The sequence below is a fragment of the Ruditapes philippinarum genome, unplaced genomic scaffold, assembly GCF_026571515.1.
Source record: "Ruditapes philippinarum isolate M1 unplaced genomic scaffold, ASM2657151v2 ctg3405_1_1_1_1, whole genome shotgun sequence".
Classification (NCBI taxonomy): Eukaryota; Metazoa; Mollusca; class Bivalvia; order Venerida; family Veneridae; genus Ruditapes; species Ruditapes philippinarum.
Genome location: NW_026865921.1, coordinates 19,716 through 33,336, shown reverse-complemented (window position 1 = coordinate 33,336; position 13,621 = coordinate 19,716). Strand labels below are relative to the sequence as shown.

The 13,621-nt window shown below is 32.4% G+C and overlaps 2 protein-coding genes across 2 annotated transcripts; both read left to right on the top strand.

Annotated features, from left to right (window-relative positions):
• Nucleotides 1-28: 28 nt before the first annotated feature.
• On the top strand, nucleotides 29-2,827 carry LOC132730735 (uncharacterized). The gene is made up of 2 exons (XM_060716713.1): nucleotides 29-161; nucleotides 2,277-2,827. Exon 2 carries the CDS (start codon nucleotides 2,307-2,309, stop codon nucleotides 2,688-2,690), a length of 384 nt encoding a protein of 127 aa, XP_060572696.1. The 5' UTR covers nucleotides 29-161; nucleotides 2,277-2,306; the 3' UTR covers nucleotides 2,691-2,827.
• Nucleotides 2,828-4,819: 1,992 nt separating this feature from the next.
• LOC132730741 (uncharacterized) lies at nucleotides 4,820-11,227 on the top strand. The gene is made up of 8 exons (XM_060716725.1): nucleotides 4,820-4,886; nucleotides 5,547-5,575; nucleotides 6,474-6,597; nucleotides 7,223-7,394; nucleotides 8,277-8,462; nucleotides 9,512-9,753; nucleotides 10,197-10,406; nucleotides 10,810-11,227. The coding sequence occupies exons 1-8, from the start codon at nucleotides 4,871-4,873 to the stop codon at nucleotides 11,013-11,015; spliced, it is 1,185 nt and encodes a 394-aa protein (XP_060572708.1). The 5' UTR covers nucleotides 4,820-4,870; the 3' UTR covers nucleotides 11,016-11,227.
• The last annotated feature ends 2,394 nt before the right edge of the window (nucleotides 11,228-13,621 follow it).

Here is a 13,621-nt window from a genome sequence, read left to right as displayed (position 1 = left end):
ATTAAATAAGATTTTATTGAATATAATTTATATTGTTTTCGTCTATATTTGTTTACACTATTGAATACCAATTTTTGATGTTCGTGGATAAAATTCATATTTTTAATCATGGATATTATAAGCTACATAAAGGAATCGATATGTTACTGACTGGGTCAAAGGTAGACATGATTCTCTTACTTATAATTTTCTTTTTTAACTGGAACGTTGCCTTAGTAACAATGTAAACAACTCAGAAAATGATACACCTTAAGCTAAAATTGAAATAGTTTATAATGCATGAATTAAGTTCATTTGAAGAGACCACGTATCACTGAAAATATTTCTTTTAGCTTGTCGTATCAAAATATACTTTTGAACTAGAGCTGCATGCTTGTATAATAGGCACATGTACGTACATGTATTGCTTATGTATATATATACATGTATTGTATAATTTTGGTTTAACTATTTATGTAAAAGCTAGAACTTTTTATTTATTTTTCTTTGCACAATTTCTGGACGTTTCACTGGTAAATGTTAATTCTTCAACATGACTAAACGATGGAAAATACACTTTTATAATTAGAAGTTTAATTGCCTTATTTTTTTTAAACTACTGTATACATCATCTTGAAATATTTGATTACAAATTACTTCCCTGTTGCAAAATGACAACACGGAATGATACAGTTATTGAATATAAAATGGAAACTGTTTTCACATTATTCATATATATTATATAAAATGTAAATACATAAATGTATTGATAATCGATTATAGGATTATGTTATACGGGTAATTTATAGATCTAATTGTATATATGTATTGAAAGTAAATCAATTGATAAATTGTTTTTTATTGATAGCTATTTTTCTTTATTTAAATCACAACCAATAACTTCTGTTAGAATCGTTACTATAGTAGAGTAACTAGTTTAAAGGTCTATATATTATGCTTTAGAAAGACTGTAATTTTTATTTCTCAAAAACTTTAAAATTTTAGTATCTTAATTGTTACCGTCTGATTATTGGTTATCTGGTTACTGTTTCAAAAAATATACAGTTGTTGAACAATCTTTTGCTTTCCTTGCTGAGTTGGCATTTGGTATAATTGTATCGAATTAGTATTTTGTATGAAAGCCAAAAATAGTCATTTGTTTACATTTTAATTGCTACCTTTATGTACATTACTTCACGTTCATCCCTATACTTTCTTCAGTTAACACGTCTTAAATCCTTTATTAAAACATTATTAAACATATGTTTGATATTTTCTGGTATCTTCTGTCCCAGATATTTCTAAACAATTCAAACAAAATGGATTTCTGAGGCATAATTATGCACCTATATTTAAAGCTAAGTTTAACAAATCTGCTGAGATCGAATATCTGGAAGTCTGCTGCGAATCTGGAGGTCGAGTTCATTAAGTTAGATGATGGACATTCTTTGATTACTTCCATTACAATTTCTTTCTTCTGATCCATTATTTCATTTATGTACCCTTTTAAAGTTACCCTGCTGAGCGCTGAAATTATGGAATGGTCTTGCCCGGCGTTGAATACGAAACTGTCAATTGTTTATGTGAATTGGTTTAAACATATTTATTTAAGCTCGAATGTGAAACAAGTTCTTGCAACTTACATTAATCACTTTCGAGTCCGCTTCCTGGAACCAACCAGTACTGGTGTCATATGGAGAAACATGATTGAAACCCGAGTAGGGCTCGAGCCCATGATCTCTGGATTGAAAGGCAGACACCTTAACCACTAGGCCACCGCTCCCCTTAATGTGAATTATGGCTTTCGATCAAAATCAGGACAAACTCGAATAGCCAACAGTAGAACGTCTGCTCATATAACATGGGTGTACATTTTTGTCTTGCTCTCTTAGGATTTCATATACATATTAATATTGCTGAACATAATACTTGGCGGTTTCATAAGACTTTATTTTAGGCACCTAAATGAAAACTAATGTTTAAATACATTATAAAGGTATTCCGAAAGATGTATTATTCTTGGTTATTTATTCGGCTGGGATAATTGAAGTTTGTGATTTTTACAAGGTGAATTTTCGTGATAAAAAAATGAAATAATTAGTACATGGCAGTCTAACGAATATTTCCAAATAAGATGTACTTAATTCTGTCTGCGCATGAACCAGGTATTCATAATATTAATGACTGATTTTGGTTTTCAGTTACAATATTCTTTGATTTCGTTTGAGAAAGTGTCTGAAATGTTCTTTACAAATAAAATTGAGGTGTTTCTAAAATCTATTTATTTATTCTTTCAGAGCGTAGTAATACATCATTTATAAAACGAAATGGATCCAGATGACGTCATAAAACGACAACCGAATGAAGACAGAACACATAATACGAACACAAAAGCTACGTCAAATGATGATGACGTTTCTTATGTAGACAGTGATACGCATGCGCAAGCATTTTGCTGTTGTATCCACGGCTGGAAAAGTGGACCGGATCCGCGATGGTATTACCCTTGGGATAAAGGAATTTACAGACTACTTGGTGTGTGCTGTATGTGGTACTGTGTGTGCGCGTTTGTACCATGTGTTATGTGCAATAAGACAGCCAGGGACATTGTGTGTTGTGAGGGACAGTGTACTGAAAGTCGTAAACCCGGACACATGGACGGTCACCCAGACGGTCACCCAGACGAAAGGGACGAGATCGCAGAGGCGTAATTACATATAATCAAACCTATTTAGTCTTCCGGTGAAAGAGATACTGATTTTCATTTTTTATGAATTCTTTTTTTAATTTCGCAATCATATAGTTGCGATAAAATTTGCGTAAATACTTAAGCCCATAAAGGGCAAGAACTATACATATTGATGCATTTATCTTAAAAAATATTAATTAGAAATTTATATTTGTATTATTTTATGTATATTTTTAAAATAAAACACTTAAAACTATGTCCAATTTAATAGTCACGTCACGCGGAAATGTACTCCACTGAGTAATTTTGACGTGCCATTCCACGAGATTGGTGTACAAATAAATAACGGTCTGGACCAATAACGTTTCTGCAAATTTTCAAGTCATTCCGTCATCCCCTTTTTACAGACTTACCAGTGTTATTGTGCAAAATACTTAATATTTTCAAGATTTTCAAATTTTACGTTTCTAGGCTTTTTGTGAAGTTTCTTTAACAAAGCTCAATAAAGAGAACGTCGGATTGTAATGTAGGAAACGCTCAAGTTCGAGTCTCGGGCTAGTCCAGATTTCTCCATGACAAATGATTTCGGACATTACCCAGGTCTGATCCAATAGTCAAATGTCTCTCACCATTTATTCAGAAATCATATAATATTTGTAATCGTCCATTTAGGTAGAAATTAGTAATTACTGGCAAGTTATCTCGGAAAGCCGGATACGTGGAACAACCGCCGAAATATAACCAAAACATGTGTTAAAATTGGCGGTTAAAATCCACCAATAAACAAAAAGAACAAAACATCAACAAAAAACTACAAAAAAAATGTTATTTTCCCGTTTTAAGAATTTTAGACCAACACTATTATTATAGATCTAGATGCCATTTTGAACAAAGAATTATTGAAGAAAACAAGTTAGGGAAAGGCAGGGTGAGGGCGGCGGTGATTGTCATGCCAAACATTTCGACCATGCAAGTATCAAAACTTTGCTTGACAAAACCACTCATTGTTTTAAGTTAAGTATTGACTGATTAGCGAACAGTGTAGATCATGGTGAGGATTCATGATTAAATCTGTTGCTACCTCATACATATCTAACATATATTTTTCTAGAGTTTGATTTTTCTAAGTTTTGATTACGTATTTGTATGAAGACGTGGTACTTTTAACAATCATGGACGTATATTTTGTTTGTTGATTTTTACGCTTCCTGAACAATTTCTTTTGAGACGGCTACAATCCTCACCAATGCAATATATAGTTACGACACTCAGGAAATAGTCTTCTTGTCCCGTGTTCACTAAGAAAAGATCAGGAAATAAAACTACAAAAGTCTCTGACTTCTTTTTCAATCCTGGTTAAAATAATGCGGTTTTATCATAATTGTTTATGTTTGCATTATATGAAATCTAATAATAATGAAATTTCTAGAATCAAATTGTACATATTCAGAAAGGTAAAATAAATGCTGATTTTCAAAGAAACAAAAATATGTTGGGACAAAATCGACGAATAATAAAACAGTTACAAAAATAACCGAATCAAAATAATGATCAGTTTTAGGATTAAGAACAGTATTTGGGTCAACTGTAAAATGCCCAAATGTTACAAAAAATAACAAATAAATCTATTTCAATTTCATAAACTTGCTATTTAAGTCAAATCTTAAGTTTAATAATTATGTGGGGATAAACAATAAACTTAGTATATTTGAGTTTTTAATTTTGATCCTGATCTTGATCCTTAAATGTTAGTGAACACGGGGCCTCGTGTAACTTGACACCATGTCTAGGTCCCTAAAGGGGAGTCTTAAAGCTCATGTTTAGGTCCCCAAAAAGGGTGATAAATGGAGAAATAAACAGAAAAACAATAGGGACAGTTTATTCACATTACTGATAAAGTCTTTTTATCTTTAAAGGCAAATATATTTCGGATAACAGTGAGATTGTAATGATAATGCATTTATTGTCACAATTTAAATAATAAATGTGATTATTGATATAATAAACAAACAATGTTGCTAATCAAGCCCACATATTTTCTGTAACAAAACTCACAAATTTCGTCACCTAAGTGCATTAACTGGTTAACGCCTTATTATGATTTAATAGAAGTTAACCCAATATTTCACTAATGATACGAAATGTTCTTGCTCAAGTATCTCTGTGTGTTAGTGTAAATCAAATTTTGGATAAACTAAGACCATGGATTATGATGAAGGTTTGATCATTCTATTTATTTACATGTTTTTAATTCATTTAATGAGCCGCGTCACGACAGACCAACATAATGGGTTTGCGACCAGCATGGATCCAGAACAGCCTGCGCATCCGCGCAGTCTGATCAGGATCCATGCTGTTCGCTTACAAACCCTATTACAAGTAGCGAAACTGATAGCAAACAGCATGGATCGCGGATGCGCAGGCTGGTCTGGATCCATGCTGGTCGCAATCACACTATGTTGGTTTTGTCGAGACGCGGCTCAAATGCTTATACATATGATGCCTGGTTTAGCTAATCAATATTCTCGTGTGATTATCCTTTTTTTCCAGAATAGTTAAATAAGTGTTATTATAGATATTCATCCTTTAAATTGTACAAAAAAAGTGTAAATAATTTTATATCTAATCCATATAGATTTACATATATACAGAAATTACATATTGCAGTTTCCAAAAGTTAACGATAAATAATGTTTTTTTTTTCGATTTTCTGTTTCATTAATTAATTAATCATTCATTCATTCATTCATTCATTCATTCATTCATTCATTCATTCATTCATTCATTCATTCATTCATTCATTTATTCATTCATTCATTCAAGACCGAGAAGATGCGATTGATCTTCCACAATTTACGTATTTTTTCCCCATTTTCAGAATACGATGTAGATGACAGAAATATACAGGTATGTTTTATTTTGTCATAAACATATGAATCTGAAGAGAGATTTTAGGCCGAGACTATGTGCTACTACTGCTGCAGCAGCTGCTGCTGTTTTTCTACGTGTTTAAATTTTTCATAACCCTACCATTGAGGTTTCTGACATGACAGAACTAGACATTTGTTTCCGATTTTTCTTTTTGGATCAATAACTTATGCTCATTCCGTGTTTCTGTTTTCTTAATATATATAAATTTTAATTGTGCAAAAAAAAAATGACAGGCGTTTAGACCTTTTAAAAATCAATTTTAATTCAATTTTGAGTATTAGTATATTATTTATTACTTTTGCATAGTTAAGGGTCCTAGTTGATCTATATATAAGAATTTCAAATTTTATGTTTTTGGACCACAGTGGAGTCGCTTTAAACCTGAAGCTTTTGCCACCAAACCCGTGCAATCCACATAATAATTATCTGACAAAATTAAGATAGTCGTCATGTTACCAAAATAAATAATGGAACGGTCCGCACAATTAGCTGAGTAGGCGAGCTTCAGATTAGTCACTCAAAGGTCGCAGGTTCGAGTTTCTGGAAAACCGTAATCTAATTTCTCGGAAGTCGAGTTCATTTAGTCTGTCATCGCGGATACAGATATTACTTGTATGTATGGTTAGTAGTTGGTCACTTGCGGAGAAAATAAAAATTACTGGTTGTTTATCTAGGAAAGTCGGTAAGGTGGATCGACCGTCGAGACCAAAACCATGTGTTAAAACTAACAGAAATATAAAACAACAAATTTTAATGATATTAATATAGAAATGGACAGTCCCTAAAATTGAGGAATTCAGCGTGTTAAAATTTTGAATGCGCAGAGTACTTATAATTATTGATCAATATTTCACTTATTTGTTATAATATTTAGGATGAAAGGCTGCTGTCTCAAGGAAGTTATGGAACACTGAATGTTCCGAAGACTTGCGTCTTTGTAGTCGGGATAATGGCGGGGTCTGGATTTCTCGCTCTTCCAAAATCTGTAGATAACACCGGTAAGTTACATTATCTCTTTATATGGTGTGGTGTCAAAAATGAGTTATTTAAAACAACAACAACAATGGAAACCGTGGAGCTATGTCATTAATTAAGAGGCAAGAAAGCAAGAAAATGAAGATTTTTCAGTTAATTAATTTTAAATACTGTTATTAATTACGTATTGTTATTAATTAACTGTTGCAATTAATTGATAACAGTTATTATTAAATTCGTTACTGACTATTATTATTTAATTACTATTATAAATAAAATTTAGGGGATATTCTTGAATTTTCTGTTTATTACATAGATTTTTCTAAAAACAATTGACATTACAATTTGAAAGGATTCCCCTCAAATTTTGTGTATTGGCTGAATTTAGAAGAAAGTAGTCCGGCAAGACACCAGTGAAAATACAGAAATATGTTTCATTGCAGTGAAAAATAAATTTTTAAAGTAAAAATACGAAACATGAAAATACGTATGTTCCATCAATATTTTTCTGTATTTCATTATAATCATATAATAATTGTAGTTAATAATTAACATGCTGATCTAAATGAAAATGATGAAAAAGTCGTGAAATTATTACATCAGACTTCCCACATGTATTTTGAAGGAAATAAAATCTGTATATTTTAGGATGGGTAGGAATAATACTGTTGGCTTTGTTCTGTCTTCTGTCGTTTTATACGTCCACGTTCTTATCTCGCTGCTGGCAGATGATGTTGGAACGTGGACTGCTTCCACCAAATGGTCATATACGTTACCCGTACCCAGCCATTGGCGAAGCTGCGTTCGGAAAATACGGAAAGTACGCTGTCTAGTTATATCAAGCAATAAGTAAACATGAGAATAAATTGTGTTATGCATAAACTTGAACAGAAGTTTTTCTTTGAGTTTTGTTACCACTGCTGAGGTTCAAAAGCCTAAAAACATAAAATTTGTATTTTTTTACATAGCTCAGCTAGGGCATTTAAAAACAAAAAGACATGCAAATGATGGCGAAAATTAAAATACAAGAGCAAAAATAAAAATTCTAACAACATAATGTTCTTCAAAAATCTTTAACTTGTGAAAAAGATAAATATTTCAGAAATTAATGTAAAGCCATGATCATTCTGTTGAAAAAACATATACTGTATTGCTTGTTCAGAATATTTGCCGACAAACTGCGCCATTTTGAAAATGCACCAAATTAAACACCAAATATGCTGAAATATTATATTACTATCCGCTGTAAAATCAATTTTTATTTTTTTCATTGAACAATGCATAAATTAAAAAGTAAATCTTATGAAACTCGGACCTATTTTCAAATATGAGCAGTTACTATAGATTTTTACGAAGGAAAAATTCCTAATTTCATAGCAAATCTATAAAATTGTTACCTTTTTAAGTAAAAACTGATAATTTAATGTAGCCAGGATTACAGGTTTCAGTATTTTTTGATCGATTAAACACCACATTATCTTATAATTTGATTTTTCAACGGTGATGTACTATGCCAGATCACGGTCGGTAAATAACCCCAATCTCGTGATTCAACCGAGACATCTTTTCGTAAAATTGGCCCGACTCTTGACCATTCTGTTAGAAAGACCCTTTTGAGATATTTACTCAGAAATAAATTAAAAATCGTATTATTGTGCTATTCTTAACCCGATTTGAGTTTTCAACCTGATTCTTTTCAAAGGTATGCTGTTAGTGTTGCAATTAATTTCACAAATTTCGGCACCGTGGTTGTATATATACTTCTAGCAGCGGAAAATATACATACTTTGTTAACTGACTATACATCAATGTCCACCTGTATACTAGCAGTCATAGTAACCGGATCCGTGGTTCCGGTCACGTGGTTCGGGACTCCAAAGGACTTTTGGTAAGTAAGCCTGGTACGTTTTTAGTTCCTAAGTATATAGATAAAACGCCGCCAAACATAAAACTATGGTGGCTTATTTGGAACGCTTTTGTGCGTCGTGTTGGCAGCAAAGCGCCAAATGGCGCGTTTTCGGACTTTCGTCTTGTCGTCCTGTCGCTAACGATGTACGCCAAACGGCGCGTTGTCGTGCGGCGTGTTGTCGCGATGTCACATTGTCGCTCGGTTCAAATCGAAGGATTGATTGGCAAGGCACCGCACGACAACGCGCCGTTTGACGTGCTTCGCTAGAGACAGGCAAGGCGACAACGCGCCGTTTGGCGCTTTGTCGTGTTGTCGCTAGCGACAAGACGAAAAGGCGATAACGATAAAGGTTGCGTTGTCGCTATCGACAACGCAACGCGCAATGTACCAAATCAGCCACCATAGAAAACAAACTCACGTAATCTTTTCACATAGTCAGAAAATGCATACAGTTGAAATTATTTCTTTCTTTCATATTCTTTATTACCCTTTGCCAAACAATAACTGCAATGTAGCGGAGTACAAATTCGTAACAAATTCAAATGAATTGAAATGAAAACAAATTGTTTTTCACACACTCGTTTTTGGTTTGTGTACTAGAGACACATTAATAATATAAGCAAGAATAAGTATTTGAATAATCACTCTGTTTAGGACAAATTCGTCACAAAGTATAAGATGTAGTTAGGTACAATAAGTTAAAGGAGCCCCACTTGTGTCCAGAAGCCTCAAAACATAAAAAATTCAATAAACTTACTTCGTAGATCGACTCGGTCACTAAAAACAGGAAAGATATGCTAAAGATAATAATAAAGAAATACATGTACAATCAAAATTGAATTGATCAGTAAAAATAATTATTCTTTAAATAAACGAGAAAGCCAATGATCTGACCTTTTTAATCCAGACCTAGTGCTTACATCAAATTACCTACGAATCTCGAAAGAAAATATTTTCAATCCTGTCATATAACAGTACCTGAGCGGAGTCCCTTTAAAATCTTAAATTAGAGATTTCTATTTCATTAGGGGAACAGCGCTGGCAGCTACAATTGCAACTCTTACAGCAAGTTTACTTGTTTTCTCGAATATTCTCAAAGACAGGCAATATTTCACAGATATGGCTCACACAAATGTTGACGTTGTGTCATTCTTCACGGCGTTTGGCACCATGGCATTCTCTTATGGTGGACATTGTGTGTTTCCGACAGTAATGGCTGACATGAAGAGGCCTAAACACTTCTGGAAAGCATCTTTGATAGGCTATATTGGTAACTATTCATTTAAGTACTTGTATATGAGTGTGACAGGGTTAGTTATCGTGCTCATCAGCAGTTGTCGTTCTTAGATCACAATAAAGTAAGCCTCTCTGCAGCGGTTACTTCTCCGAAAAGAAGCAAAGTGTGAGAAAAGTTCTGATTAAATATGTAAATCAGGCTCCATAGGATGCTCTGCTTATACCGTTTAAAACTTTTCACGTTCAAAGTTTTATGAAAAGAAAAAAAATCTGTAAAGCTATCTAGAGCTAGTTTAGGCAAAACGAATGTCAAGAATGTTAGTAATTGTATTGTGTATTATTATATGGATACATATGCAAACAATTGTTCCCATTTTTTTCTATAGTTTAAGTTATATTGTTTGCATGTACGTTGCACTTCATATTTATTTTACTAGTACACATATATGGTATTGTAACATGGCATTGTGTATTTAGTTTTGCTGGTAATCTATATGCCGTCATCAATAGCATCGTATCTTACATACGGGCAAATGATATCACCAAACGTCCTTGACACGGTGTCACGTGGACCAATGAGGACCATTGCCGCCATCTTGATGACGTTGCATCTTTACTTCGGAATAATCATAATAGCCAATCCAGTTTGTCAAGAAGTGGAGAATATCCTTGGGATAGAAAATAAATGTAAGATCTTTTAGAAATGAAACATACAGACAAAGCATTAAAAAGTATTAACAATATATTATATAATCAGGAATTAGCTGAAGATAGATTATTGCGCAATCTACAAATAACATTTTGGAGTTAATTTCTTGAACTAGATTTCAAATTAAAGCATATACCTGATAGCTGTCAAATAAGCTCTAGATTAGACAGGGAAAAACAACTGTTGTGGACAAATAAAAAAGGTGTGGTGTTTTAGTAACATTGGACCACTTTTCAATTTTCATAATTCCTAAAGATACATAATTATAATTATCGTCATAGATAAAAGAAAGAGACTTGTCGATTGAATTATTGAAAGGTTTTCAGTCTACCCATAAAAGTTATCTTTATATCTTTAACATTCATTTACTCTTTTTTTCAGTTTTCACAATTAAACGAGCTGTATGCAGAACATTTGTGATGGGCTTTGCATTGTTTGTTGCCGAGTCTGTGCCCCATTTCTCATCTATCCTTGCTTTAGTCGGCGGATCAACAATAACTTTACTTGCGTACATTTGTCCAACTATTTTCTTTTTGAAATTAGCAGCAGCAAAACCATCGAATTCAGAAAGATGGGATAAAATGTAATATTTTTTTTTTTATCATAATGTTTTGTTCTTATGCCATTTCATGCCATTGGCATTAGTAAACGCGAGTTATACTTTAATGCAGCGCGTCTCCAGATTAAGTGTTCTTAGTTTATTTGAACACAATTATTGTTTAATGAGTATGCATTGCAGAGTGTAAAAAATAGATCATTTAGCCAAGTCCAAGGTATTTATTAAATCATTCACAATAATTGTCAACAAATTGTCTTATTGTATTATAAGTGATAAAATAGCAAAGTACGTCTTATTTTGCCTAATGCATTCAAATGATCACCTAGATTGTGATGATATTTTAATTCACATATTAAACACATATTATTTATTTAAATAAGATGATCTAAAGATAACAGTGCTGAAGGCGAGCAGCTTTGAAATGTCTTTGCATCCTGCTTGACTTACATATTCTAGTACTCACGGACTATACAAAAAAACATTTACATTATAAAATATAAGTGTTTATCTCTAACATTATTGCTTTTTATCTTAAAATTAATCAAATATATATTTTGTTTAATTAAACTCAGTGGACATTGTACATTGCTTATATCATGAACCTTCTGTTCTTATTTCAGAAGTGTGCCTCTGCATGTTCGTGTGCTTTGTATAGAGATTATTGCACTTGGACTTATTGCTGGGGTGGCGGCCACATACTCGGCAATATCTGACCTGGCTGTCAGTAGGTTCTCTACCCCTTGTTACATCAACTCGCGCACAGAATCCTAGTCGTCATAGCAACTCATAATTTTATTAGTATTTTATTAGTATTGTCTGTTACAGTTTGAGATGTTTGTGTGGAGAGCTGTTTTAAAGTGAATTGGTCTGTAATAGTAGAGGCTTATATTGCATTTAAATATAGCTCGATCTGTGATAATTTAATGGAAGGTCTGTAATACAATAATTAACTATGTTGACGTGTTTAATATTAGACATAACAACAAATCATGAAAGAATAATATATGAGATACATGATCCGATATTACATATGCACATGTATTTATATGACAGTTGGTTATATGTTTGAAATTGTATCATAGAAAAGTTCATTTTAAAACATTTACAAAATTTATCAACTTTTTTTTCAAGCAACATTTTATTTAAACGATACATTATATTGTTTTTATGAATATTTGGAAAACATGTGGAAGATGTGCCCATTGTAGACCCATCCACTTTAAAGATGGAAAGTGTAAAGTTGTCGTGAAAAGGTTGCCGATCTTATTGCCTTTGAATTTAAAGTCATTATAAACATGTAAACATAAATAATTCATCATGAAGATAAGCAAAGCTAAAATAGATAAGCTAAAAGAGTAAATAAAATTTTCTCTAAGCAAAGGCTATAAGCAAAGCTAAGATAGATAAACTAAAAGTATAAATAGAATTTTCTCTAAGCAAAAGTGAAAGGTGTAAATGAAATTTCAAAGCAAAGCTTAAATAAATAAACTAAAAGTGTAAATTAACAATTTTAAGCGAGGCTAAAAAAGAATAAAAAAGTGTTAATAAAATTTTCTCTAGGAAAAAAAAGGCTAAAATAGATAAACTAAAAAGTGTCCAGTGACCATTGCCCGTTTTAGACGGAGTAGGTTGAACTCGTAACGGTTTCCCACATTATGAAGGTTCAAGGGGTGAGTTATTAGTATTCTTGTGCAACATGGGGGGAATGCCCGTCGTCATGCGCCAAACATTAAAATCTTCTTCTTCTAACACTTTTCCGGGCCGATTAACTTCAAAAATTTGGATTATAGCATCCTTGTGACAGTCACACTTAAATTTGCTCATACCATTTCAATTGGCCCCTTTTAGGGGTAAACAGAGCTAAAAATTGAAAAACCTAAAAATATCTTCTTCTACAGAACTAATTGATGGATGATCACCAAACTTTGTTTGAATCATTCTTTGGTAGTCTTTTATCAAATTTGCTCATATTAATTTGATTGTAGTTTTAGGGGCTTCTAAAACTAAAAATAGAGAAAAAAACCTTTAAACATCTTCTACTGAACTAATTCAATCAAATTTAATTGGGCCGTTTTAGGGGCCGCTAAAGCTAAAAAAAAACAAAAAAACATTTAAACATCTTCTGCTGCCCTAATTGATGGATGCTCTGTAGCTTTCTGAGATGGACTCTTATCATTTTTATTCAAAGTAATTTGATTGGTCTCTTTTAGGGGCCTCTAGAAAACCTTGAAAAATCTTCAACTACTGAACTAAATGATGCATGATCACCAAACTTTGTCTGTAGCATTCTTAGGAAGACTTTTATCAAATTTGCTCATATTGAATTGATTAGTCTCTTAACAAGATTGTATTTGTGAAAAAATAATATGCCACCGCATTAATACAAGGCTAAATAGAAGCAAAATAAAATTGATGAAAATTTAGGTATTTACTGTATAATATTATTGTATTTAACTTTGAAATACTGTTACAGTTAAATTTCTAAAATATTTTTAAAATCTTTTCAATTAAGCATTACCTATATCTTGAAAACATAAAAAAACATTTACGCTATAAAATCACCATTACATACATGGTGTGTATCATAATGTCATTATTATGTGCTAAAATCATTTGAGCCGTGTCACGACAAAA

Coding starts and splice junctions, on each gene's coding strand:
- LOC132730741 (XM_060716725.1), top strand. Junction 7,395..8,276: donor GCGTTCGGAAAATACGGAAA/GTACGCTGTCTA, acceptor TTCTTTTCAAAG/GTATGCTGTTAGTGTTGCAA. Junction 9,754..10,196: donor ATCTTTGATAGGCTATATTG/GTAACTATTCAT, acceptor TTGTGTATTTAG/TTTTGCTGGTAATCTATATG.
- LOC132730735 (XM_060716713.1), top strand. CDS start 2,307: ATGGATCCAGATGACGTCATAAAACGACAACCGAATGAAGACAGAACA.